Below are 23550 nucleotides of genomic sequence, written 5' to 3' on the forward strand. Positions count from 1 at the left end.
CCGCAGGTTACAGGAGATCAGATGCCAAATACTTTTCATGACAGTCTTCGTTATTGCATAAATCTCCCCTTTTATCATTGATCAGTAAATCACTGCATATACATTCATCTAACCGTTATAATTTCATGAGTAAAGACTCTCAGATGACTGAATGGCGGTTTTAGTAAATGTTGAACTTTATTGTGATTTCTATTTTTAGAATCAATTGCACACATTTTGATTTAGTTTTGCAAGCTGCTGATTTCACACAGATCCACTGCCCAAACGTGCCTTTGAGTTTTTCATCATTTAACAAGAATAGGCTCAGGCAATCATTGTGTAATTAGGCTTTGGGAAGGTCTGGGGACAGGTATGATGGTGGTGGTTTTAAAGCACTGTGGCACAACAGCTTGACTCAGGGAGATGTTAAAGATGCCCGCTAGGACATCAGTCAGCTGGTCAGCACGGGCTCCGAGCACGCGTCCAGGTATATTGTCTGGTCCAGCAGCTTTGTGTGGGTTGACTTTAGTGAGAGTCCTTCTCACACTGGCCGTGGACAGGGACAGCACTTGGTTGTCTGGCAAGGGGGTGGCCCTCTATAGTCCATCTTGCGTCCCACTTAAACAAGTGCGTGTTCACACTGCCCCTGGATGTCCTGGCCTCTGAGGTTAAGGTGTACGGCTCCTGGTTGTCAACTGACCAATTTATCATGGCAAAGTCTGTGGTGGACAAAAGATAAGAGGCTGATTATAAAAATGATCCATGCACGCCTTATGACCTACAGCATGTACAGTTAACACAGCTAAATGGCTGTGAAATTGTAAAATTACTTTTGAAATAAAGCTATTCAAAGTCAATTAACTGTGACTATAATAATAGCAATGTTAGCCAGCAAACAAAAAGTTAGCACTAATTAAAATAAGCTGCTAGGTGATGTTACTGTTTCAAGTTCTCTCATTGTTTGACATGTAGGGCAGATATTTTGGTGACACTGAGATCAGCCAGACACTAAACAGCAGTGTAATATCAACGCTAGATTAGATGTTTTCTAATCCGATAAAATGACATTATTCCTGTTTATAGAAGATGTTTGTCGTCTGTTTGTTTGACTGACAGGAACAGGAAATAGTGGTTGGAAATTACTGTTGGTGTTACATGAGGGTAAAGAAGGGCTTTAAGCACCTGGGTAAAAACTGGACCCATGATGAAACACTACAACAAGTACAACATATTCTTCAGTTTTAATATGTGACCATACTGTGCAGACTGCTGATGAGTTACACGGTTACATTTCATTAATCATTGTTAAACTAAAGTGGTAAGCAGTTACTTTATCCTTTCACTTAAAACTTCCAGGAAAAACACTACCTTGGCTACTTTTGTGCTTACATTTGATCTATGCTGGGTCACTACTTTTGCACTATAATGCTGCTGCTGACACCTTGGTTCACACTGACAATTAGAAAAAAGCTGATATGAAAAGAAGGATGGAAAATGCCTGGAATTTAGTTACACTTGCAAATACTGCTGCCTCCAAACTGCAAGCATCAATAAAATGTTACAGTATTGTTTTCTAGATCTGTGCATATATCCTTATTGGTAGTTTTCTCGAAATAGAAGATCTTCATTAAAAAAAAAAAAACAAACTCTGATAACATTGCTGAAGCTAGCGCCCACCCCTACTGCGCGTACTGCAAATATAAAACTGATATATACTTACATCATGAAGCAGTTGATGTCTGGTTTCTGACAAATACAGTAAAGAGGTGCGTTCTCCCCCTCCATACCAGTGTTCTCAGGCACTGGTACATGGTCAGTGTCAGACACTTCACTGTCCTACAACATACCACATAGGACCACATTAGAAATGACATGTATGTAGACATGCTAATTATACCTGGCTAAATGGATGCAGTAACAAAATGTTACTTAACTACTCTAGTTATTAGTTTCCAGATGTGTGCAGTTGCTCCAGTCTTACTGACAGTATACTGTTTCAAACACCAGTGCCAACATTTTATTTTTTAAATCTTAGTATGATTCTGCACCAAGACTTGTGGCCTGTTGCTCGGTAACTTATTGTCTGACTACATTAACTACAGTTCATAAACATCATTCATTTTCTCCTACTTATTTTATTCAGGTTGTATTCCAGCTGTCATAGGGCAAAAGTACACCCTGGACAGGTCGCCAGTCTGTTGGAGGGTTATTAGAGAGACTCAGACAACCACTCACACCAACAGCCAACTAACCTAACCCCGCGCATGTCTTTGGAGTTCAACACCAGTCTGGCCGAATCACAGATAAGCAGGGTGTCTGTGCTGCAGAGCACAGCTGTGTCAGAGACTCTCGACATCAATGTAGCGTTAAGGATGCGGAGCGATGGGTGCACTAACGTAATGAAATTATGAGAGTGATCGTCATTGTCTCTATGTTGTTGCGCTCTTATTCGTATTACTGAAACCATATATCTATTCTAGCTCACCCTAAAACTGTGGAGAAAATTGATCTGTTAATAAACGTGGTCAATTATTTGGGAATGTTCTGGCAAGAATGTCGCATTCCCACGTGTGGGACTAATAAAGGTTATCTTATCTTATCTTATCTTCTTCCGGTGGGGAAACTAATCATAATACATAATAATTATAATAATAATAACAATAATAAATATAATCACCGGTAAAGTCAGTTAGCGAACACTACTGGCATGTAATGCCAATGACGACCATTTCACAAACTGTCGAAAATGCTCAAAATGTTGTCGGCACCAAAAGTGAAGGGCTGACAGTTGTGTTTATATACGAACCGTAAGCGCTAATGTTGGTTAGCATCAGCTAAAGCGAGGAAGTTTGACACTTGCAGAGACAGTGAACGCAGAGAGAGCTTAAAAACGCATTGTGGGTTTTTTTTTTTGTTTAGTCTTTGCTTCGTTGCGTTGATTTGGGATTTGATTTTTTTTTTTTTTTGCATTAAGACGTTGCACACAAAATTACAGATATAACGGTGACTTAGCTGCTCGTTGGATAAACCCATGGACCTTAGAAAAGATCAAAATTACTCGGATGTAAGCACCCGTGTATAACACAATAGGCAAAATTACGCTTGCTAACCTTTCCACATCACAGGCTTCACATTAAATAAACATTTTTTCAAATACTCACCATGATCTGAGACCGTTTAAATATTTTGTTACTCTGCAAATATGGCAGTATGAAGCTAAACCTTTAGCTTGACGGCTAAAGCAATGCTAAGATTTACACGGAAACGATCAGCGGACATCGTCAAAGTACTATTGGTCTACATTCTTCTTCTATGGTAGCAGACTGGGCAGAGTAACAGCCAACTTTAAACTGCGCCATCTGTTGGCACATATTACAGTAGAAAACATTATTACGACAACACGTTTTTTGGGGAAAATAACAGAGATTGAAACTTTATTGATAATTTGTCCAAGTTGAAAAATGCCCTCCTCCAAAAATATCACGTGACAACCCCATTGCCTTACAGAATTATGACGTCACACACGTAGAATCTTACCACCATTCTTTCCTTTGATCCGTTGACCCTTAAAACCTATAAATAGGGGTGAAGAGCAACGACTTTTAGTCCGTTTCTCGCAGCCTTGATGTGTGCAGCATTGAACCGTTCGCCAGAAAAGCCTTTTGAAATATTTGGATCCTTTGCAATTCTAACTGTATCCAGACCCAAGATGTCTCAAACAAATCCAAAGGGACAAGAAGTTGACCCCTACACTCTTCCCTGGGATGAGCCACTAGACTCTTCCCTTTCCTCTCTTCCTTGGTGTGACCAAGTGGAACTAGAGGAAAAGCGTTTGGAAGAAATGGAGGATGAAGCGCTCAGAAACACCGAGAAGATTAAGTTCTTGATGGAGGAAAATGAGCAAAAGAGCGCTGAACTAAAAAAGTTGTCATACCAGCTTCAAGAAAAGGAAGCTATTATTGAGGAGAAACAACAAGATCTCCATGACATGGACAAAAAGAACCAGGAGCTCCAAGGAAAGCTTGATGAAGCCCTGCAACAAAATAAAAAACTTGTCCAAGAGAAGAAACAAGATGGCACGAAGAAGAGAGGGCTGCACAGCAATCTCCAAGAAATGGAGCTAATGTACAGTGTATACAAAAAAAAGCTTGATCGCACACTGCTAGAAAATGAAAAGCTTCTCCAAGAGAAAAGGCAACAGGAGTTAAAAGAGAAAGAAATGCATTCCAAGCTTCAGAGCATCAAGCAACACAATGAAAGCTTGCAAGGAAAGCTTGATGAAGCTCTTCGACAAAATAGAAAACTCCTCCAAGAGAAGAAAGAAGATGGCATGAAGAAGAGAGGGCTGCACAGCAACCTCCGAGACATGGAGCTAATATACAATGTTGAGAAAAAAAGGCTTGATCGCACAGAGCAAGCAAATGAGAAGCTCCTCCAAGAGAAAAGGGAACAAGGAATCAAACAAAAAGAAATGGATTCCAATCTTCAGAGCATCAAGCAACAAAATGAAAGCTTGCAAGGAAAGCTTGATGAAGCTCTGCGACAAAATAAAGAAATCCTTAAGGAGAAAGACCAGCTGGACAGAAAGCAGGGAGACATGGAGTGCCAACTCCAGCTCATGGAGGGAAACAACAGGATGCTGCAGGTAAAGTTCAATGAGACACTGCACAAATATCAAGACCTGCTTCAAGAAAGAGAACAGCTGGTCAGTAAGCAGAGAGAAGAAAAACTTCTTCTCCAGGAGTTTGAGAAACAGGAGGCAACATCTAAAGTGCTGAAAGAAAAGTTGGAAGAAAAACAAGCTGAAATAGAAGAAGTGGAGAAAAAATGCAACAAGCTGCAGAAGCAAAACACCGAAACAATCGAGGAGCTGAAAATCCTCATCCTCGAGAAAAAGGTGCTCGTGGAAAAGCAGCTGAAGAAACAGAAAAAACGCTTCTGCTTCTTCTGGAGGAAGAACACTCCTTCTTTCACTACTGCCAATGTCACCTCTTCTTCCCCCACCTCTGCTCCAGCTTAATCCCCCCCCCCCCCTTAACTACTAACACCTCTCCCATCTCCCTCCCCTCTTTTCACAGTCACCCCCCAACCAGTCCCGACAGTTGACTGCCCCCTCTAGAGCCTGGTTCTGTCATAGGTTTCTTCCTTTAATTTTAAAGGGAGTTTTTCCTATCCACTGTCGCCTAGTGCTTGCTCAGAGGGGATTGTTGGGGTTTTCTCTCCTCTCTCCCTTTACTTTCCATCCCACCCACCCCCACCTTTTCTTTTTTCTTAATAATTGAACAATAAAAACAATTGGCTGCTAATTAAATGTGTCAAATCAATGTCTTTATTCAAGAATACAAGAAATGGGTAATAGCTGCATGTGTGTTTGTGTGTGTGCATAATATGCATACTTTACGTGTTGGATCCAAATCCCACAAGGAATTAAATAAAACAAGAAGACAAACAAAAACAAATATTTCTCTCCCTTCCCAGGTCAGGAATCAGGATGAGGAAGAAATGAGGTCAGATCAGTGCAGGTTTTTGCACTACTGACATAAAGTTTCTGCTGATTAAAAAAAAGTATGTCGATATTTCTGAAATACATTTGCAAACAAATAACTTTGACAACTTGTGTTTTTTCATAAAAGAAAAATCAGAGAGCAGAGCTGGTAAAACAGCTTAGCTCCGCAGGTTACAGGAGATCAGATGCCAAATACTTTTCATGACAGTCTTCGTTATTGCATAAATCTCCCCTTTTATCATTGATCAGTAAATCACTGCATATACATTCATCTAACCGTTATAATTTCATGAGTAAAGATTCTCAGATGACTGAATGGCGGTTTTAGTAAATGTTGAACTTTATTGTGATTTCTATTTTTAGAATCAATAGCACACATTTTGATTTAGTTTTGCAAGCTGCTGATTTCACACAGATCCACTGCCCAAACGTGCCTTTGAGTTTTTCATCATTTAACAAGAATAGGCTCAGGCAATCATTGTGTAATTAGGCTTTGGGAAGGTCTGGGGACAGGTATGATGGTGGTGGTTTTAAAGCACTGTGGCACAACAGCTTGACTCAGGGAGATGTTAAAGATGCCCGCTAGGACATCAGTCAGCTGGTCAGCACGGGCTCCGAGCACGCGTCCAGGTATATTGTCTGGTCCAGCAGCTTTGTGTGGGTTGACTTTAGTGAGAGTCCTTCTCACACTGGCCGTGGACAGGGACAGCACTTGGTTGTCTGGCAAGGGGGTGGCCCTCTATAGTCCATCTTGCGTCCCACTTAAACAAGTGCGTGTTCACACTGCCCCTGGATGTCCTGGCCTCTGAGGTTAAGGTGTACGGCTCCTGGTTGTCAACTGACCAATTTATCATGGCAAAGTCTGTGGTGGACAAAAGATAAGAGGCTGATTATAAAAATGATCCATGCACGCCTTATGACCTACAGCATGTACAGTTAACACAGCTAAATGGCTGTGAAATTGTAAAATTACTTTTGAAATAAAGCTATTCAAAGTCAATTAACTGTGACTATAATAATAGCAATGTTAGCCAGCAAACAAAACGTTAGCACTAATTAAAATAAGCTGCTAGGTGATGTTACTGTTTCAAGTTCTCTCATTGTTTGACATGTAGGGCAGATATTTTGGTGACACTGAGATTAGCCAGACACTAAACAGCAGTGTAATATCAACGCTAGATTAGATGTTTTCTAATCCGATAAAATGACATTATTCCTGTTTATAGAAGATGTTTGTCGTCTGTTTGTTTGACTGACAGGAACAGGAAATAGTGGTTGGAAATTACTGTTGGTGTTACATGAGGGTAAAGAAGGGCTTTAAGCACCTGGGTAAAAACTGGACCCATGATGAAACACTACAACAAGTACAACATATTCTTCAGTTTTAATATGTGACCATACTGTGCAGACTGCTGATGAGTTACACGGTTACATTTCATTAATCATTGTTAAACTAAAGTGGTAAGCAGTTACTTTATCCTTTCACTTAAAACTTCCAGGAAAAACACTACCTTGGCTACTTTTGTGCTTACATTTGATCTATGCTGGGTCACTACTTTTGCACTATAATGCTGCTGCTGACACCTTGGTTCACACTGACAATTAGAAAAAAGCTGATATGAAAAGAAGGATGGAAAATGCCTGGAATTTAGTTACACTTGCAAATACTGCTGCCTCCAAACTGCAAGCATCAATAAAATGTTACAGTATTGTTTTCTATATCTGTGCATATATCCTTATTGGTAGTTTTCTCGAAATAGAAGATCTTCATTTAAAAAAAAAAAAATCTCTGATAACATTGCTGAAGCTAGCGCCCACCCCTACTGCGCGTACTGCAAATATAAAACTGATATATACTTACATCATGAAGCAGTTGATGTCTGGTTTCTGACAAATACAGTAAAGAGGTGCGTTCTCCCCCTCCATACCAGTGTTCTCAGGCACTGGTACATGGTCAGTGTCAGACACTTCACTGTCCTACAACATACCACATAGGACCACATTAGAAATGACATGTATGTAGACATGCTAATTATACCTGGCTAAATGGATGCAGTAACAAAATGTTACTTAACTACTCTAGTTATTAGTTTCCAGATGTGTGCAGTTGCTCCAGTCTTACTGACAGTATACTGTTTCAAACACCAGTGCCAACATTTTATTTTTTAAATCTTAGTATGATTCTGCACCAAGACTTGTGGCCTGTTGCTCGGTAACTTATTGTCTGACTACATTAACTACAGTTCATAAACATCATTCATTTTCTCCTACTTATTTTATTCAGGTTGTATTCCAGCTGTCATAGGGCAAAAGTACACCCTGGACAGGTCGCCAGTCTGTTGGAGGGTTATTAGAGAGACTCAGACAACCACTCACACCAACAGCCAACTAACCTAACCCCGCGCATGTCTTTGGAGTTCAACACCAGTCTGGCCGAATCACAGATAAGCAGGGTGTCTGTGCTGCAGAGCACAGCTGTGTCAGAGACTCTCGACATCAATGTAGCGTTAAGGATGCGGAGCGATGGGTGCACTAACGTAATGAAATTATGAGAGTGATCGTCATTGTCTCTATGTTGTTGCGCTCTTATTCGTATTACTGAAACCATATATCTATTCTAGCTCACCCTAAAACTGTGGAGAAAATTGATCTGTTAATAAACGTGGTCAATTATTTGGGAATGTTCTGGCAAGAATGTCGCATTCCCACGTGTGGGACTAATAAAGGTTATCTTATCTTATCTTCTTCCGGTGGGGAAACTAATCATAATACATAATAATTATAATAATAATAACAATAATAAATATAATCACCGGTAAAGTCAGTTAGCGAACACTACTGGCATGTAATGCCAATGGCGACCATTTCACAAACTGTCGAAAATGCTCAAAATGTTGTCGGCACCAAAAGTGAAGGGCTGACAGTTGTGTTTATATACGAACCGTAAGCGCTAATGTTGGTTAGCATCAGCTAAAGCGAGGAAGTTTGACACTTGCAGAGACAGTGAACGCAGAGAGAGCTTAAAAACGCATTGTGGGTTTTTTTTTGTTTAGTCTTTGCCTCGTTGCGTTGATTTGGGATTTGATTTTTTTTGTTTTTTTTTGCATTAAGACGTTGCACACAAAATTACAGATATAACGGTGACTTAGCTGCTCGTTGGATAAACCCATGGACCTTAGAAAAGATCAACACTACTCGGATGTAAGCACCCGTGTATAACACAATAGGCAAAATTACGCTTGCTAACCTTTCCACATCACAGGCTTCACATTAAATAAACATTTTTTCAAATACTCACCATGATCTGAGACCGTTTAAATATTTTGTTACTCTGCAAATATGGCAGTATGAAGCTAAACCTTTAGCTTGACGGCTAAAGCAATGCTAAGATTTACACGGAAACGATCAGCGGACATCGTCAAAGTACTATTGGTCTACATTCTTCTTCTATGGTAGCAGACTGGGCAGAGTAACAGCCAACTTTAAACTGCGCCATCTGTTGGCACATATTACAGTAGAAAACATTATTGCGACAACACGTTTTTTGGGGAAAATAACAGAGATTGAAACTTTATTGATAATTTGTCCAAGTTGAAAAATGCCCTCCTCCAAAAATATCACGTGACAACCTCATTGCCTTACAGAATTATGACGTCACACACGTAGAATCTTACCACCATTCTTTCCTTTGATCCGTTGACCCTTAAAACCTATAAATAGGGGTGAAGAGCAACGACTTTTAGTCCGTTTCTCGCAGCCTTGATGTGTGCAGCATTGAACCGTTCGCCAGAAAAGCCTTTTGAAATATTTGGATCCTTTGCAGTTGTAACTGTATCCAGACCCAACATGTCTCAAACAAATCCAAAGGGACAAGAAGTTGACCCATACGCTCTTCCCTGGGATGAGCCACTAGACTCTTCCCTTTCCTCTCTTCCTTGGTGTGACCAAGTGGAACTAGAGGAAAAGCGTTTGGAAGAAATGGAGGATGAAGCGCTCAGAAACACAGAGAAGATTAAGTTCTTGATGGAGGAAAATGAGCGAAAGAGCGCTGAACTAAAAAAGTTGTCATACCAGCTTCAAGAAAAGGAAGCTATTATTGAGGAGAAACAACAAGATCTCCATGACATGGACAAAAAGAACCAGGAGCTCCAAGGAAAGCTTGATGAAGCCCTGCAACAAAATAAAAAACTTGTCCAAGAGAAGAAACAAGACGGCACGAAGAAGAGAGGGCTGCACAGCAATCTCCAAGAAATGGAGCTAATGTACAGTGTATACAAAAAAAAGCTTGATCGCACACTGCTAGAAAATGAAAAGCTTCTCCAAGAGAAAAGGCAACAGGAGTTAAAAGAGAAAGAAATGCATTCCAAGCTTCAGAGCATCAAGCAACACAATGAAAGCTTGCAAGGAAAGCTTGATCAAGCTCTGCGACAAAATAGAAAACTCCTCCAAGAGAAGAAAGAAGATGGCATGAAGAAGAGAGGGCTGCACAGCAACCTCCGAGACATGGAGCTAATATACAATGTTGAGAAAAAAAGGCTTGATCGCACAGAGCAAGCAAATGAGAAGCTCCTCCAAGAGAAAAGGGAACAAGGAATCAAACAAAAAGAAATGGATTCCAATCTTCAGAGCATCAAGCAACAAAATGAAAGCTTGCAAGGAAAGCTTGATGAAGCTCTGCGACAAAATAAAGGAATCCTTCAAGAGAAAGAGCAGCTGGACAGAAAGCAGGGAGACATGGAGTGCCAACTCCAGCTCATGGAGGGAAACAACAGGATGCTGCAGGTAAAGTTCAATGAGACACTGCACAAATATCAAGACCTGCTTCAAGAAAGAGAACAGCTGGTCAGTAAGCAGAGAGAAGAAAAACTTCTCCAGGAGTTTGAGAAGAACAACCAAAACCTGCAAGAACTTTACAACAAAATGAAGTTCAAAGTATCTGAGCTGGAAGGAGAAAATGAAAAACTACAAAAACAGGAGGCAACATCTAAAGTGCTGACAGAAAGGTTGGAAGCTGAAAAAGAAGAAGTGGAGAAAAAATGCAACAAGCTGCAGAAGCAAAACACCGAAACAATCGAGGAGCTGAAAATCCTCATCCTCGAGAAAAAGGTGCTCGTGGAAAAGCAGCTGAAGAAACAGAAAAAACGCTTCTGCTTCTTCTGGAGGAAGAACACTCCTTCTTTCACTACTGCCAATGTCACCTCTTCTTCCCCCACCTCTGCTCCAGCTTAATCCCCCCCCCCCCCTTAACTACTAACACCTCTCCCATCTCCCTCCCCTCTTTTCACAGTCACCCCCCAACCAGTCCCGACAGTTGACTGCCCCCTCTAGAGCCTGGTTCTGTCATAGGTTTCTTCCTTTAATTTTAAAGGGAGTTTTTCCTATCCACTGTCGCCTAGTGCTTGCTCAGAGGGGATTGTTGGGGTTTTCTCTCCTCTCTCCCTTTACTTTCCATCCCACCCACCCCCACCTTTTCTTTTTTCTTAATAATTGAACAATAAAAACAATTGGCTGCTAATTAAATGTGTCAAATCAATGTCTTTATTCAAGAATACAAGAAATGGGTAATAGCTGCATGTGTGTTTGTGTGTGTGCATAATATGCATACTTTACGTGTTGGATCCAAATCCCACAAGGAATTAAATAAAACAAGAAGACAAACAAAAACAAATATTTCTCTCCCTTCCCAGGTCAGGAATCAGGATGAGGAAGAAATGAGGTCAGATCAGTGCAGGTTTTTGCACTACTGACATAAAGTTTCTGCTGATTAAAAAAAAGTATGTCGATATTTCTGAAATACATTTGCAAACAAATAACTTTGACAACTTGTGTTTTTTCATAAAAGAAAAATCAGAGAGCAGAGCTGGTAAAACAGCTTAGCTCCGCAGGTTACAGGAGATCAGATGCCAAATACTTTTCATGACAGTCTTCGTTATTGCATAAATCTCCCCTTTTATCATTGATCAGTAAATCACTGCATATACATTCATCTAACCGTTATAATTTCATGAGTAAAGATTCTCAGATGACTGAATGGCGGTTTTAGTAAATGTTGAACTTTATTGTGATTTCTATTTTTAGAATCAATAGCACACATTTTGATTTAGTTTTGCAAGCTGCTGATTTCACACAGATCCACTGCCCAAACGTGCCTTTGAGTTTTTCATCATTTAACAAGAATAGGCTCAGGCAATCATTGTGTAATTAGGCTTTGGGAAGGTCTGGGGACAGGTATGATGGTGGTGGTTTTAAAGCACTGTGGCACAACAGCTTGACTCAGGGAGATGTTAAAGATGCCCGCTAGGACATCAGTCAGCTGGTCAGCACGGGCTCCGAGCACGCGTCCAGGTATATTGTCTGGTCCAGCAGCTTTGTGTGGGTTGACTTTAGTGAGAGTCCTTCTCACACTGGCCGTGGACAGGGACAGCACTTGGTTGTCTGGCAAGGGGGTGGCCCTCTATAGTCCATCTTGCGTCCCACTTAAACAAGTGCGTGTTCACACTGCCCCTGGATGTCCTGGCCTCTGAGGTTAAGGTGTACGGCTCCTGGTTGTCAACTGACCAATTTATCATGGCAAAGTCTGTGGTGGACAAAAGATAAGAGGCTGATTATAAAAATGATCCATGCACGCCTTATGACCTACAGCATGTACAGTTAACACAGCTAAATGGCTGTGAAATTGTAAAATTACTTTTGAAATAAAGCTATTCAAAGTCAATTAACTGTGACTATAATAATAGCAATGTTAGCCAGCAAACAAAACGTTAGCACTAATTAAAATAAGCTGCTAGGTGATGTTACTGTTTCAAGTTCTCTCATTGTTTGACATGTAGGGCAGATATTTTGGTGACACTGAGATCAGCCAGACACTAAACAGCAGTGTAATATCAACGCTAGATTAGATGTTTTCTAATCCGATAAAATGACATTATTCCTGTTTATAGAAGATGTTTGTCGTCTGTTTGTTTGACTGACAGGAACAGGAAATAGTGGTTGGAAATTACTGTTGGTGTTACATGAGGGTAAAGAAGGGCTTTAAGCACCTGGGTAAAAACTGGACCCATGATGAAACACTACAACAAGTACAACATATTCTTCAGTTTTAATATGTGACCATACTGTGCAGACTGCTGATGAGTTACACGGTTACATTTCATTAATCATTGTTAAACTAAAGTGGTAAGCAGTTACTTTATCCTTTCACTTAAAACTTCCAGGAAAAACACTACCTTGGCTACTTTTGTGCTTACATTTGATCTATGCTGGGTCACTACTTTTGCACTATAATGCTGCTGCTGACACCTTGGTTCACACTGACAATTAGAAAAAAGCTGATATGAAAAGAAGGATGGAAAATGCCTGGAATTTAGTTACACTTGCAAATACTGCTGCCTCCAAACTGCAAGCATCAATAAAATGTTACAGTATTGTTTTCTATATCTGTGCATATATCCTTATTGGTAGTTTTCTCGAAATAGAAGATCTTCATTTAAAAAAAAAAAAATCTCTGATAACATTGCTGAAGCTAGCGCCCACCCCTACTGCGCGTACTGCAAATATAAAACTGATATATACTTACATCATGAAGCAGTTGATGTCTGGTTTCTGACAAATACAGTAAAGAGGTGCGTTCTCCCCCTCCATACCAGTGTTCTCAGGCACTGGTACATGGTCAGTGTCAGACACTTCACTGTCCTACAACATACCACATAGGACCACATTAGAAATGACATGTATGTAGACATGCTAATTATACCTGGCTAAATGGATGCAGTAACAAAATGTTACTTAACTACTCTAGTTATTAGTTTCCAGATGTGTGCAGTTGCTCCAGTCTTACTGACAGTATACTGTTTCAAACACCAGTGCCAACATTTTATTTTTTAAATCTTAGTATGATTCTGCACCAAGACTTGTGGCCTGTTGCTCGGTAACTTATTGTCTGACTACATTAACTACAGTTCATAAACATCATTCATTTTCTCCTACTTATTTTATTCAGGTTGTATTCCAGCTGTCATAGGGCAAAAGTACACCCTGGACAGGTCGCCAGTCTGTTGGAGGGTTATTAGAGAGACTCAGACAACCACTCACACCAACAGCCAACTAACCTAACCCCGCGCATGTCTTTGGAGTTCAACACCAGTCTGGCCGAATCACAGATAAGCAGGGTGTCTGTGCTGCAGAGCACAGCTGTGTCAGAGACTCTCGACATCAATGTAGCGTTAAGGATGCGGAGCGATGGGTGCACTAACGTAATGAAATTATGAGAGTGATCGTCATTGTCTCTATGTTGTTGCGCTCTTATTCGTATTACTGAAACCATATATCTATTCTAGCTCACCCTAAAACTGTGGAGAAAATTGATCTGTTAATAAACGTGGTCAATTATTTGGGAATGTTCTGGCAAGAATGTCGCATTCCCACGTGTGGGACTAATAAAGGTTATCTTATCTTATCTTCTTCCGGTGGGGAAACTAATCATAATACATAATAATTATAATAATAATAACAATAATAAATATAATCACCGGTAAAGTCAGTTAGCGAACACTACTGGCATGTAATGCCAATGGCGACCATTTCACAAACTGTCGAAAATGCTCAAAATGTTGTCGGCACCAAAAGTGAAGGGCTGACAGTTGTGTTTATATACGAACCGTAAGCGCTAATGTTGGTTAGCATCAGCTAAAGCGAGGAAGTTTGACACTTGCAGAGACAGTGAACGCAGAGAGAGCTTAAAAACGCATTGTGGGTTTTTTTTTGTTTAGTCTTTGCCTCGTTGCGTTGATTTGGGATTTGATTTTTTTTGTTTTTTTTTGCATTAAGACGTTGCACACAAAATTACAGATATAACGGTGACTTAGCTGCTCGTTGGATAAACCCATGGACCTTAGAAAAGATCAACACTACTCGGATGTAAGCACCCGTGTATAACACAATAGGCAAAATTACGCTTGCTAACCTTTCCACATCACAGGCTTCACATTAAATAAACATTTTTTCAAATACTCACCATGATCTGAGACCGTTTAAATATTTTGTTACTCTGCAAATATGGCAGTATGAAGCTAAACCTTTAGCTTGACGGCTAAAGCAATGCTAAGATTTACACGGAAACGATCAGCGGACATCGTCAAAGTACTATTGGTCTACATTCTTCTTCTATGGTAGCAGACTGGGCAGAGTAACAGCCAACTTTAAACTGCGCCATCTGTTGGCACATATTACAGTAGAAAACATTATTGCGACAACACGTTTTTTGGGGAAAATAACAGAGATTGAAACTTTATTGATAATTTGTCCAAGTTGAAAAATGCCCTCCTCCAAAAATATCACGTGACAACCTCATTGCCTTACAGAATTATGACGTCACACACGTAGAATCTTACCACCATTCTTTCCTTTGATCCGTTGACCCTTAAAACCTATAAATAGGGGTGAAGAGCAACGACTTTTAGTCCGTTTCTCGCAGCCTTGATGTGTGCAGCATTGAACCGTTCGCCAGAAAAGCCTTTTGAAATATTTGGATCCTTTGCAGTTGTAACTGTATCCAGACCCAACATGTCTCAAACAAATCCAAAGGGACAAGAAGTTGACCCATACGCTCTTCCCTGGGATGAGCCACTAGACTCTTCCCTTTCCTCTCTTCCTTGGTGTGACCAAGTGGAACTAGAGGAAAAGCGTTTGGAAGAAATGGAGGATGAAGCGCTCAGAAACACAGAGAAGATTAAGTTCTTGATGGAGGAAAATGAGCGAAAGAGCGCTGAACTAAAAAAGTTGTCATACCAGCTTCAAGAAAAGGAAGCTATTATTGAGGAGAAACAACAAGATCTCCATGACATGGACAAAAAGAACCAGGAGCTCCAAGGAAAGCTTGATGAAGCCCTGCAACAAAATAAAAAACTTGTCCAAGAGAAGAAACAAGACGGCACGAAGAAGAGAGGGCTGCACAGCAATCTCCAAGAAATGGAGCTAATGTACAGTGTATACAAAAAAAAGCTTGATCGCACACTGCTAGAAAATGAAAAGCTTCTCCAAGAGAAAAGGCAACAGGAGTTAAAAGAGAAAGAAATGCATTCCAAGCTTCAGAGCATCAAGCAACACAATGAAAGCTTGCAAGGAAAGCTTGATCAAGCTCTGCGACAAAATAGAAAACTCCTCCAAGAGAAGAAAGAAGATGGCATGAAGAAGAGAGGGCTGCACAGCAACCTCCGAGACATGGAGCTAATATACAATGTTGAGAAAAAAAGGCTTGATCGCACAGAGCAAGCAAATGAGAAGCTCCTCCAAGAGAAAAGGGAACAAGGAATCAAACAAAAAGAAATGGATTCCAATCTTCAGAGCATCAAGCAACAAAATGAAAGCTTGCAACGAAAGCTTGATGAAGCTCTGCGACAGAATAAAGAAATCCTTCAAGAAAGAGAACAGCTGGTCAGTAAGCAGAGAGAAGAAAAACTTCTTCTCCAGGAGTTTGAGAAGAACAACCAAAACCTGCAAGAACTTTACAACAAAATGAAGTTCAAAGTATCTGAGCTGGAAGGAGAAAATGAAAAACTACAAAAACAGGAGGCAACATCTAAAGTGCTGACAGAAAGGTTGGAAGAAAAACAAGCTGAAATAGAAGAAGTGGAGAAAAAATGCAACAAGCTGCAGAAGCAAAACACCGAAACAATCGAGGAGCTGAAAATCCTCATCCTCGAGAAAAAGGTGCTCGTGGAAGAGCAGCTGAAGAAAAAGAAAAAACGCTTCTGCTTCTTCTGGAGGAAGAACACTCCTTCTTTCACTACTGCCAATGTCACCTCTTCTTCCCCCACCTCTATTCCAGCTTAATTCCCCCCCCCTCCCCTTAACTACTAACACCTCTCCCATCTCCCTCCCCTCTCTTCACAGTCACCCCCCAACCAGTCCCGACAGTTGACTGCCCCCTCTAGAGCCTGGTTCTGTCATAGGTTTCTTCCTTTAAAGGGAGTTTTTCCTATCCACTGTCGCCTAGTGCTTGCTCAGAGGGGATTGTTGGGGTTTTCTCTCCTCTCTCCCTTTACTTTCCATCCCACCCACCCCCACCTTTTCTTTTTTCTTAATAATTGAACAATAAAAACAATTGGCTGCTAATTAAATGTGTCAAATCAATGTCTTTATTCAAGAATACAAGAAATGGGTAATAGCTGCATGTGTGTTTGTGTGTGTGCATAATATGCATACTTTACGTGTTGGATCCAAATCCCACAAGGAATTAAATAAAACAAGAAGACAAACAAAAACAAATATTTCTCTCCCTTCCCAGGTCAGGAATCAGGATGAGGAAGAAATGAGGTCAGATCAGTGCAGGTTTTTGCACTACTGACATAAAGTTTCTGCTGATTAAAAAAAAGTATGTCGATATTTCTGAAATACATTTGCAAACAAATAACTTTGACAACTTGTGTTTTTTCATAAAAGAAAAATCAGAGAGCAGAGCTGGTAAAACAGCTTAGCTCCGCAGGTTACAGGAGATCAGATGCCAAATACTTTTCATGACAGTCTTCGTTATTGCATAAATCTCCCCTTTTATCATTGATCAGTAAATCACTGCATATACATTCATCTAACCGTTATAATTTCATGAGTAAAGACTCTCAGATGACTGAATGGCGGTTTTAGTAAATGTTGAACTTTATTGTGATTTCTATTTTTAGAATCAATAGCACACATTTTGATTTAGTTTTGCAAGCTGCTGATTTCACACAGATCCACTGCCCAAACGTGCCTTTGAGTTTTTCATCATTTAACAAGAATAGGCTCAGGCAATCATTGTGTAATTAGGCTTTGGGAAGGTCTGGGGACAGGTATGATGGTGGTGGTTTTAAAGCACTGTGGCACAACAGCTTGACTCAGGGAGATGTTAAAGATGCCCGCTAGGACATCAGTCAGCTGGTCAGCACGGGCTCCGAGCACGCGTCCAGGTATATTGTCTGGTCCAGCAGCTTTGTGTGGGTTGACTTTAGTGAGAGTCCTTCTCACACTGGCCGTGGACAGGGACAGCACTTGGTTGTCTGGCAAGGGGGTGGCCCTCTATAGTCCATCTTGCGTCCCACTTAAACAAGTGCGTGTTCACACTGCCCCTGGATGTCCTGGCCTCTGAGGTTAAGGTGTACGGCTCCTGGTTGTCAACTGACCAATTTATCATGGCAAAGTCTGTGGTGGACAAAAGATAAGAGGCTGATTATAAAAATGATCCATGCACGCCTTATGACCTACAGCATGTACAGTTAACACAGCTAAATGGCTGTGAAATTGTAAAATTACTTTTGAAATAAAGCTATTCAAAGTCAATTAACTGTGACTATAATAATAGCAATGTTAGCCAGCAAACAAAAAGTTAGCACTAATTAAAATAAGCTGCTAGGTGATGTTACTGTTTCAAGTTCTCTCATTGTTTGACATGTAGGGCAGATATTTTGGTGACACTGAGATCAGCCAGACACTAAACAGCAGTGTAATATCAACGCTAGATTAGATGTTTTCTAATCCGATAAAATGACATTATTCCTGTTTATAGAAGATGTTTGTCGTCTGTTTGTTTGACTGACAGGAACAGGAAATAGTGGTTGGAAATTACTGTTGGTGTTACATGAGGGTAAAGAAGGGCTTTAAGCACCTGGGTAAAAACTGGACCCATGATGAAACACTACAACAAGTACAACATATTCTTCAGTTTTAATATGTGACCATACTGTGCAGACTGCTGATGAGTTACACGGTTACATTTCATTAATCATTGTTAAACTAAAGTGGTAAGCAGTTACTTTATCCTTTCACTTAAAACTTCCAGGAAAAACACTACCTTGGCTACTTTTGTGCTTACATTTGATCTATGCTGGGTCACTACTTTTGCACTATAATGGTGCTGCTGACACCTTGGTTCACACTGACAATTAGAAAAAAGCTGATATGAAAAGAAGGATGGAAAATGCCTGGAATTTAGTTACACTTGCAAATACTGCTGCCTCCAAACTGCAAGCATCAATAAAATGTTACAGTATTGTTTTCTATATCTGTGCATATATCCTTATTGGTAGTTTTCTCGAAATAGAAGATCTTCATTAAAAAACAAAAACAAACTCTGATAACATTGCTGAAGCTAGCGCCCACCCCTACTGCGCGTACTGCAAATATAAAACTGATATATACTTACATCATGAAGCAGTTGATGTTTGGTTTCTGACAAATACAGTAAAGAGGTGCGTTCTCCCCCTCCATACCAGTGTTCTCAGGCACTGATACATGGTCAGTGTCAGACACTTCACTGTCCTACAACATACCACATAGGACCACATTAGAAATGACATGTATGTAGACATGCTAATTATACCTGGCTAAATGGATGCAGTAACAAAATGTTACTTAACTACTCTAGTTATTAGTTTCCAGATGTGTGCAGTTGCTCCAGTCTTACTGACAGTATACTGTTTCAAACACCAGTGCCAAAATTTTATTTTTTAAATCTTAGTATGATTCTGCACCAAGACTTGTGGCCTGTTGCTCGGTAACTTATTGTCTGACTACATTAACTACAGTTCATAAACATCATTCATTTTCTCCTACTTATTTTATTCAGGTTGTATTCCAGCTGTCATAGGGCAAAAGTACACCCTGGACAGGTCGCCAGTCTGTTGGAGGGTTATTAGAGAGACTCAGACAACCACTCACACCAACAGCAACTAACCTAACCCCGCGCATGTCTTTGGAGTTCAACACCAGTCTGGCCGAATCACAGATAAGCAGGGTGTCTGTGCTGCAGAGCACAGCTGTGTCAGAGACTCTCGACATCAATGTAGCGTTAAGGATGCGGAGCGATGGGTGCACTAACGTAATGAAATTATGAGAGTGATCGTCATTGTCTCTATGTTGTTGCGCTCTTATTCGTATTACTGAAACCATATATCTATTCTAGCTCACCCTAAAACTGTGGAGAAAATTGATCTGTTAATAAACGTGCTCAATTATTTGGGAATGTTCTGGCAAGAATGTCGCATTCCCACGTGTGGGACTAATAAAGGTTATCTTATCTTATCTTATCTTCTTCCGGTGGGGAAACTAATCATAATACATAATAATTATAATAATAATAACAATAATAAATATAATCACCGGTAAAGTCAGTTAGCGAACACTACTGGCATGTAATGCCAATGACGACCATTTCACAAACTGTAGAAAATGCTCAAAATGTTGTCGGCACCAAAAGTGAAGGGCTGACAGTTGTGTTTATATACGAACCGTAAGCGCTAATGTTGGTTAGCATCAGCTAAAGCGAGGAAGTTTGACACTTGCAGAGACAGTGAACGCAGAGAGAGCTTAAAAACGCATTGTGGGTTTTTTTTTTTTGTTTAGTCTTTGCTTCGTTGCGTTGATTTGGGATTTGATTTTTTTTGTTTTTTGTTTTTTTGCATTAAGACGTTGCACACAAAATTACAGATATAACGGTGACTTAGCTGCTCGTTGGATAAACCCATGGACCTTAGAAAAGATCAACACTACTCGGATGTAAGCACCCGTGTATAACACAATAGGCAAAATTACGCTTGCTAACCTTTCCACATCACAGGCTTCACATTAAATAAACATTTTTTCAAATACTCACCATGATCTGAGACCGTTTAAATATTTTGTTACTCTGCAAATATGGCAGTATGAAGCTAAACCTTTAGCTTGACGGCTAAAGCAATGCTAAGATTTACACGGAAACGATCAGCGGACATCGTCAAAGTACTATTGGTCTACATTCTTCTTCTATGGTAGCAGACTGGGCAGAGTAACAGCCAACTTTAAACTGCGCCATCTGTTGGCACATATTACAGTAGAAAACATTATTGCGACAACACGTTTTTTGGGGAAAATAACAGAGATTGAAACTTTATTGATAATTTGTCCAAGTTGAAAAATGCCCTCCTCCAAAAATATCACGTGACAACCTCATTGCCTTACAGAATTATGACGTCACACACGTAGAATCTTACCACCATTCTTTCCTTTGATCCGTTGACCCTTAAAACCTATAAATAGGGGTGAAGAGCAACGACTTTTAGTCCGTTTCTCGCAGCCTTGATGTGTGCAGCATTGAACCGTTCGCCAGAAAAGCCTTTTGAAATATTTGGATCCTTTGCAGTTGTAACTGTATCCAGACCCAACATGTCTCAAACAAATCCAAAGGGACAAGAAGTTGACCCATACGCTCTTCCCTGGGATGAGCCACTAGACTCTTCCCTTTCCTCTCTTCCTTGGTGTGACCAAGTGGAACTAGAGGAAAAGCGTTTGGAAGAAATGGAGGATGAAGCGCTCAGAAACACAGAGAAGATTAAGTTCTTGATGGAGGAAAATGAGCGAAAGAGCGCTGAACTAAAAAAGTTGTCATACCAGCTTCAAGAAAAGGAAGCTATTATTGAGGAGAAACAACAAGATCTCCATGACATGGACAAAAAGAACCAGGAGCTCCAAGGAAAGCTTGATGAAGCCCTGCAACAAAATAAAAAACTTGTCCAAGAGAAGAAACAAGACGGCACGAAGAAGAGAGGGCTGCACAGCAATCTCCAAGAAATGGAGCTAATGTACAGTGTAGACAAAAAAAGGCTTGATCGCACACTGCTAGAAAATGAAAAGCTTCTCAAAGAGAAAAGGCAAAAGGAGTTAAAAGAGAAAGAAATGCATTCCAAGCTTCAGAGCATCAAGCAACACATTGAAAGCTTGCAAGGAAAGCTTGATCAAGCTCTGCGACAAAATAGAAAACTCCTCCAAGAGAAGATGCAAGACAGCACGAAGAAGAGAGGGCTGCACTCCAAGCTCCGAGACATGGAGCTAATGTACAGTGTAGACAAAAAAAGGCTTGATCGCACAGAGCAAGCAAATGAAAAGCTCCTCCAAGAGAAAAGGGAACAAGAAATCAAACAAAAAGAAATGGATTCCAATCTGCAGAGCATCAAGCAACAAAATGAAAGCTTGCAAGGAAAGCTTGATGAAGCTCTGCGACAGAATAAAGAAATCCTTCAAGAGAAAGAGCAGCTGGACAGAAAGCAGGGAGACATGGAGTGCCAACTCCAGCTCATGGAGGGAAACGACAGGATGCTGCAGGTAAAGTTCGAAGAGACACTGCACAAATATCAAGACCTGCTTCAAGAGAGAGAACAGCTGGTCAGTAAGCAGAGAGAAGAAAAACTTCTTCTCCAGGAGTTTGAGAAACAGGAGGCAACATCTAAAGTGCTGAAAGAAAGGTTGGAAGAAAAACAAGCCGTAATAGAAGAAGTGGAGAAAAAATGCAACAAGCTGCAGAAGCAAAACACAGAAACAATCGAGGAGCTGAAAATCCTCATCCTCGAGAAAAAGGTGCTCGTGGAAGAGCAGCTGAAGAAAAAGAAAAAACGCTTCTGCTTCTTCTGGAGGAAGAACACTCCTTCTTTCACTACTGCCAATGTCACCTCTTCTTCCCCCACCTCTGCTCCAGCTTAATTCCCCCCCCCCCCTCCCCTTAACTACTAACACCTCTCCCATCTCCCTCCCCTCTCTTCACAGTCACCCCCCAACCAGTCCCGACAGTTGACTGCCCCCTCTAGAGCCTGGTTCTGTCATAGGTTTCTTCCTTTAATTTTAAAGGGAGTTTTTCCTATCCACTGTCGCCTAGTGCTTGCTCAGAGGGGATTGTTGGGGTTTTCTCTCCTCTCTCCCTTTACTTTCCATCCCACCCACCCCCACCTTTTCTTTTTTCTTAATAATTGAACAATAAAAACAATTGGCCGCTAATTAAATGTGTCAAATCAATGTCTTTATTCAAGAATACAAGAAATGGGTAATAGCTGCATGTGTGTTTGTGTGTGTGCATAATATGCATACTTTACGTGTTGGATCCAAATCCCACAAGGAATTAAATAAAACAAGAAGACAAACAAAAACAAATATTTCTCTCCCTTCCCAGGTCAGGAATCAGGATGAGGAAGAAATGAGGTCAGATCAGTGCAGGTTTTTGCACTACTGACATAAAGTTTCTGCTGATTAAAAAAAAGTATGTCGATATTTCTGAAATACATTTGCAAACAAATAACTTTGACAACTTGTGTTTTTTCATAAAAGAAAAATCAGAGAGAAGAGCTGGTAAAACAGCTTAGCTCCGCAGGTTACAGGAGATCAGATGCCAAATACTTTTCATGACAGTCTTCGTTATTGCATAAATCTCCCCTTTTATCATTGATCAGTAAATCACTGCATATACATTCATCTAACCGTTATAATTTCATGAGTAAAGACTCTCAGATGACTGAATGGCGGTTTTAGTAAATGTTGAACTTTATTGTGATTTCTATTTTTAGAATCAATAGCACACATTTTGATTTAGTTTTGCAAGCTGCTGATTTCACACAGATCCACTGCCCAAACGTGCCTTTGAGTTTTTCATCATTTAACAAGAATAGGCTCAGGCAATCATTGTGTAATTAGGCTTTGGGAAGGTCTGGGGACAGGTATGATGGTGGTGGTTTTAAAGCACTGTGGCACAACAGCTTGACTCAGGGAGATGTTAAAGATGCCCGCTAGGACATCAGTCAGCTGGTCAGCACGGGCTCCGAGCACGCGTCCAGGTATATTGTCTGGTCCAGCAGCTTTGTGTGGGTTGACTTTAGTGAGAGTCCTTCTCACACTGGCCGTGGACAGGGACAGCACTTGGTTGTCTGGCAAGCGGGTGGCCCTCTATAGTCCGTCTTGCGTCCCATTTAAGCAAGTGCGTGTTCACACTGCCCCTGGATGTCCTGGCCTCTGAGGTTAAGGTGTACGGCTCCTGGTTGTCAACTGACCAATTTATCATGGCAAAGTCTGTGGTGGACAAAAGATAAGAGGCTGATTATAAAAATGATCCATGCACGCCTTATGACCTACAGCATGTACAGTTAACACAGCTAAATGGCTGTGAAATTGTAAAATTACTTTTGAAATAAAGCTATTCAAAGTCAATTAACTGTGACTATAATAATAGCAATGTTAGCCAGCAAACAAAACGTTAGCACTAATTAAAATAAGCTGCTAGGTGATGTTACTGTTTCAAG

The 23550-nt window shown here is 40.5% G+C and overlaps 3 protein-coding genes across 3 annotated transcripts; all 3 read left to right on the top strand.

Moving 5' to 3' along the window:
- The first annotated feature begins 3528 nt into the window (after positions 1 to 3528).
- On the top strand, positions 3529 to 5290 carry LOC146552043 (uncharacterized). The gene has a single exon (XM_085256699.1). The coding sequence runs from the start codon at positions 3605 to 3607 to the stop codon at positions 4997 to 4999; it is 1395 nt and encodes a 464-aa protein (XP_085112825.1). The 5' UTR covers positions 3529 to 3604; the 3' UTR covers positions 5000 to 5290.
- A 3033-nt stretch (positions 5291 to 8323) lies between these two features.
- LOC146552044 (uncharacterized) lies at positions 8324 to 11005 on the top strand. Its single transcript, XM_085256697.1, has one exon. The coding sequence runs from the start codon at positions 9248 to 9250 to the stop codon at positions 10712 to 10714; it is 1467 nt and encodes a 488-aa protein (XP_085112823.1). The 5' UTR covers positions 8324 to 9247; the 3' UTR covers positions 10715 to 11005.
- Positions 11006 to 19761: 8756 nt separating this feature from the next.
- On the top strand, positions 19762 to 23309 carry LOC146552045 (uncharacterized). Its single transcript, XM_085256700.1, has one exon. The coding sequence runs from the start codon at positions 20573 to 20575 to the stop codon at positions 21965 to 21967; it is 1395 nt and encodes a 464-aa protein (XP_085112826.1). The 5' UTR covers positions 19762 to 20572; the 3' UTR covers positions 21968 to 23309.
- The last annotated feature ends 241 nt before the right edge of the window (positions 23310 to 23550 follow it).

The sequence above is a fragment of the Mchenga conophoros genome, linkage group LG19, assembly GCF_057382185.1.
Source record: "Mchenga conophoros isolate Kocher_MC1m ecotype Shallow Benthic linkage group LG19, M_conophoros_male_GT1.1, whole genome shotgun sequence".
NCBI classification, from domain to species: domain Eukaryota; kingdom Metazoa; phylum Chordata; class Actinopteri; order Cichliformes; family Cichlidae; genus Mchenga; species Mchenga conophoros.

What these genes read in the sequence shown, in the direction of transcription:
- LOC146552044 (XM_085256697.1), top strand. Translation starts at nt 9,248, where the DNA reads ATGTGTGCAGCATTGAACCGTTCGCCAGAAAAGCCTTTTGAAATATTT.
- LOC146552045 (XM_085256700.1), top strand. Translation starts at nt 20,573, where the DNA reads ATGTGTGCAGCATTGAACCGTTCGCCAGAAAAGCCTTTTGAAATATTT.
- LOC146552043 (XM_085256699.1), top strand. Translation starts at nt 3,605, where the DNA reads ATGTGTGCAGCATTGAACCGTTCGCCAGAAAAGCCTTTTGAAATATTT.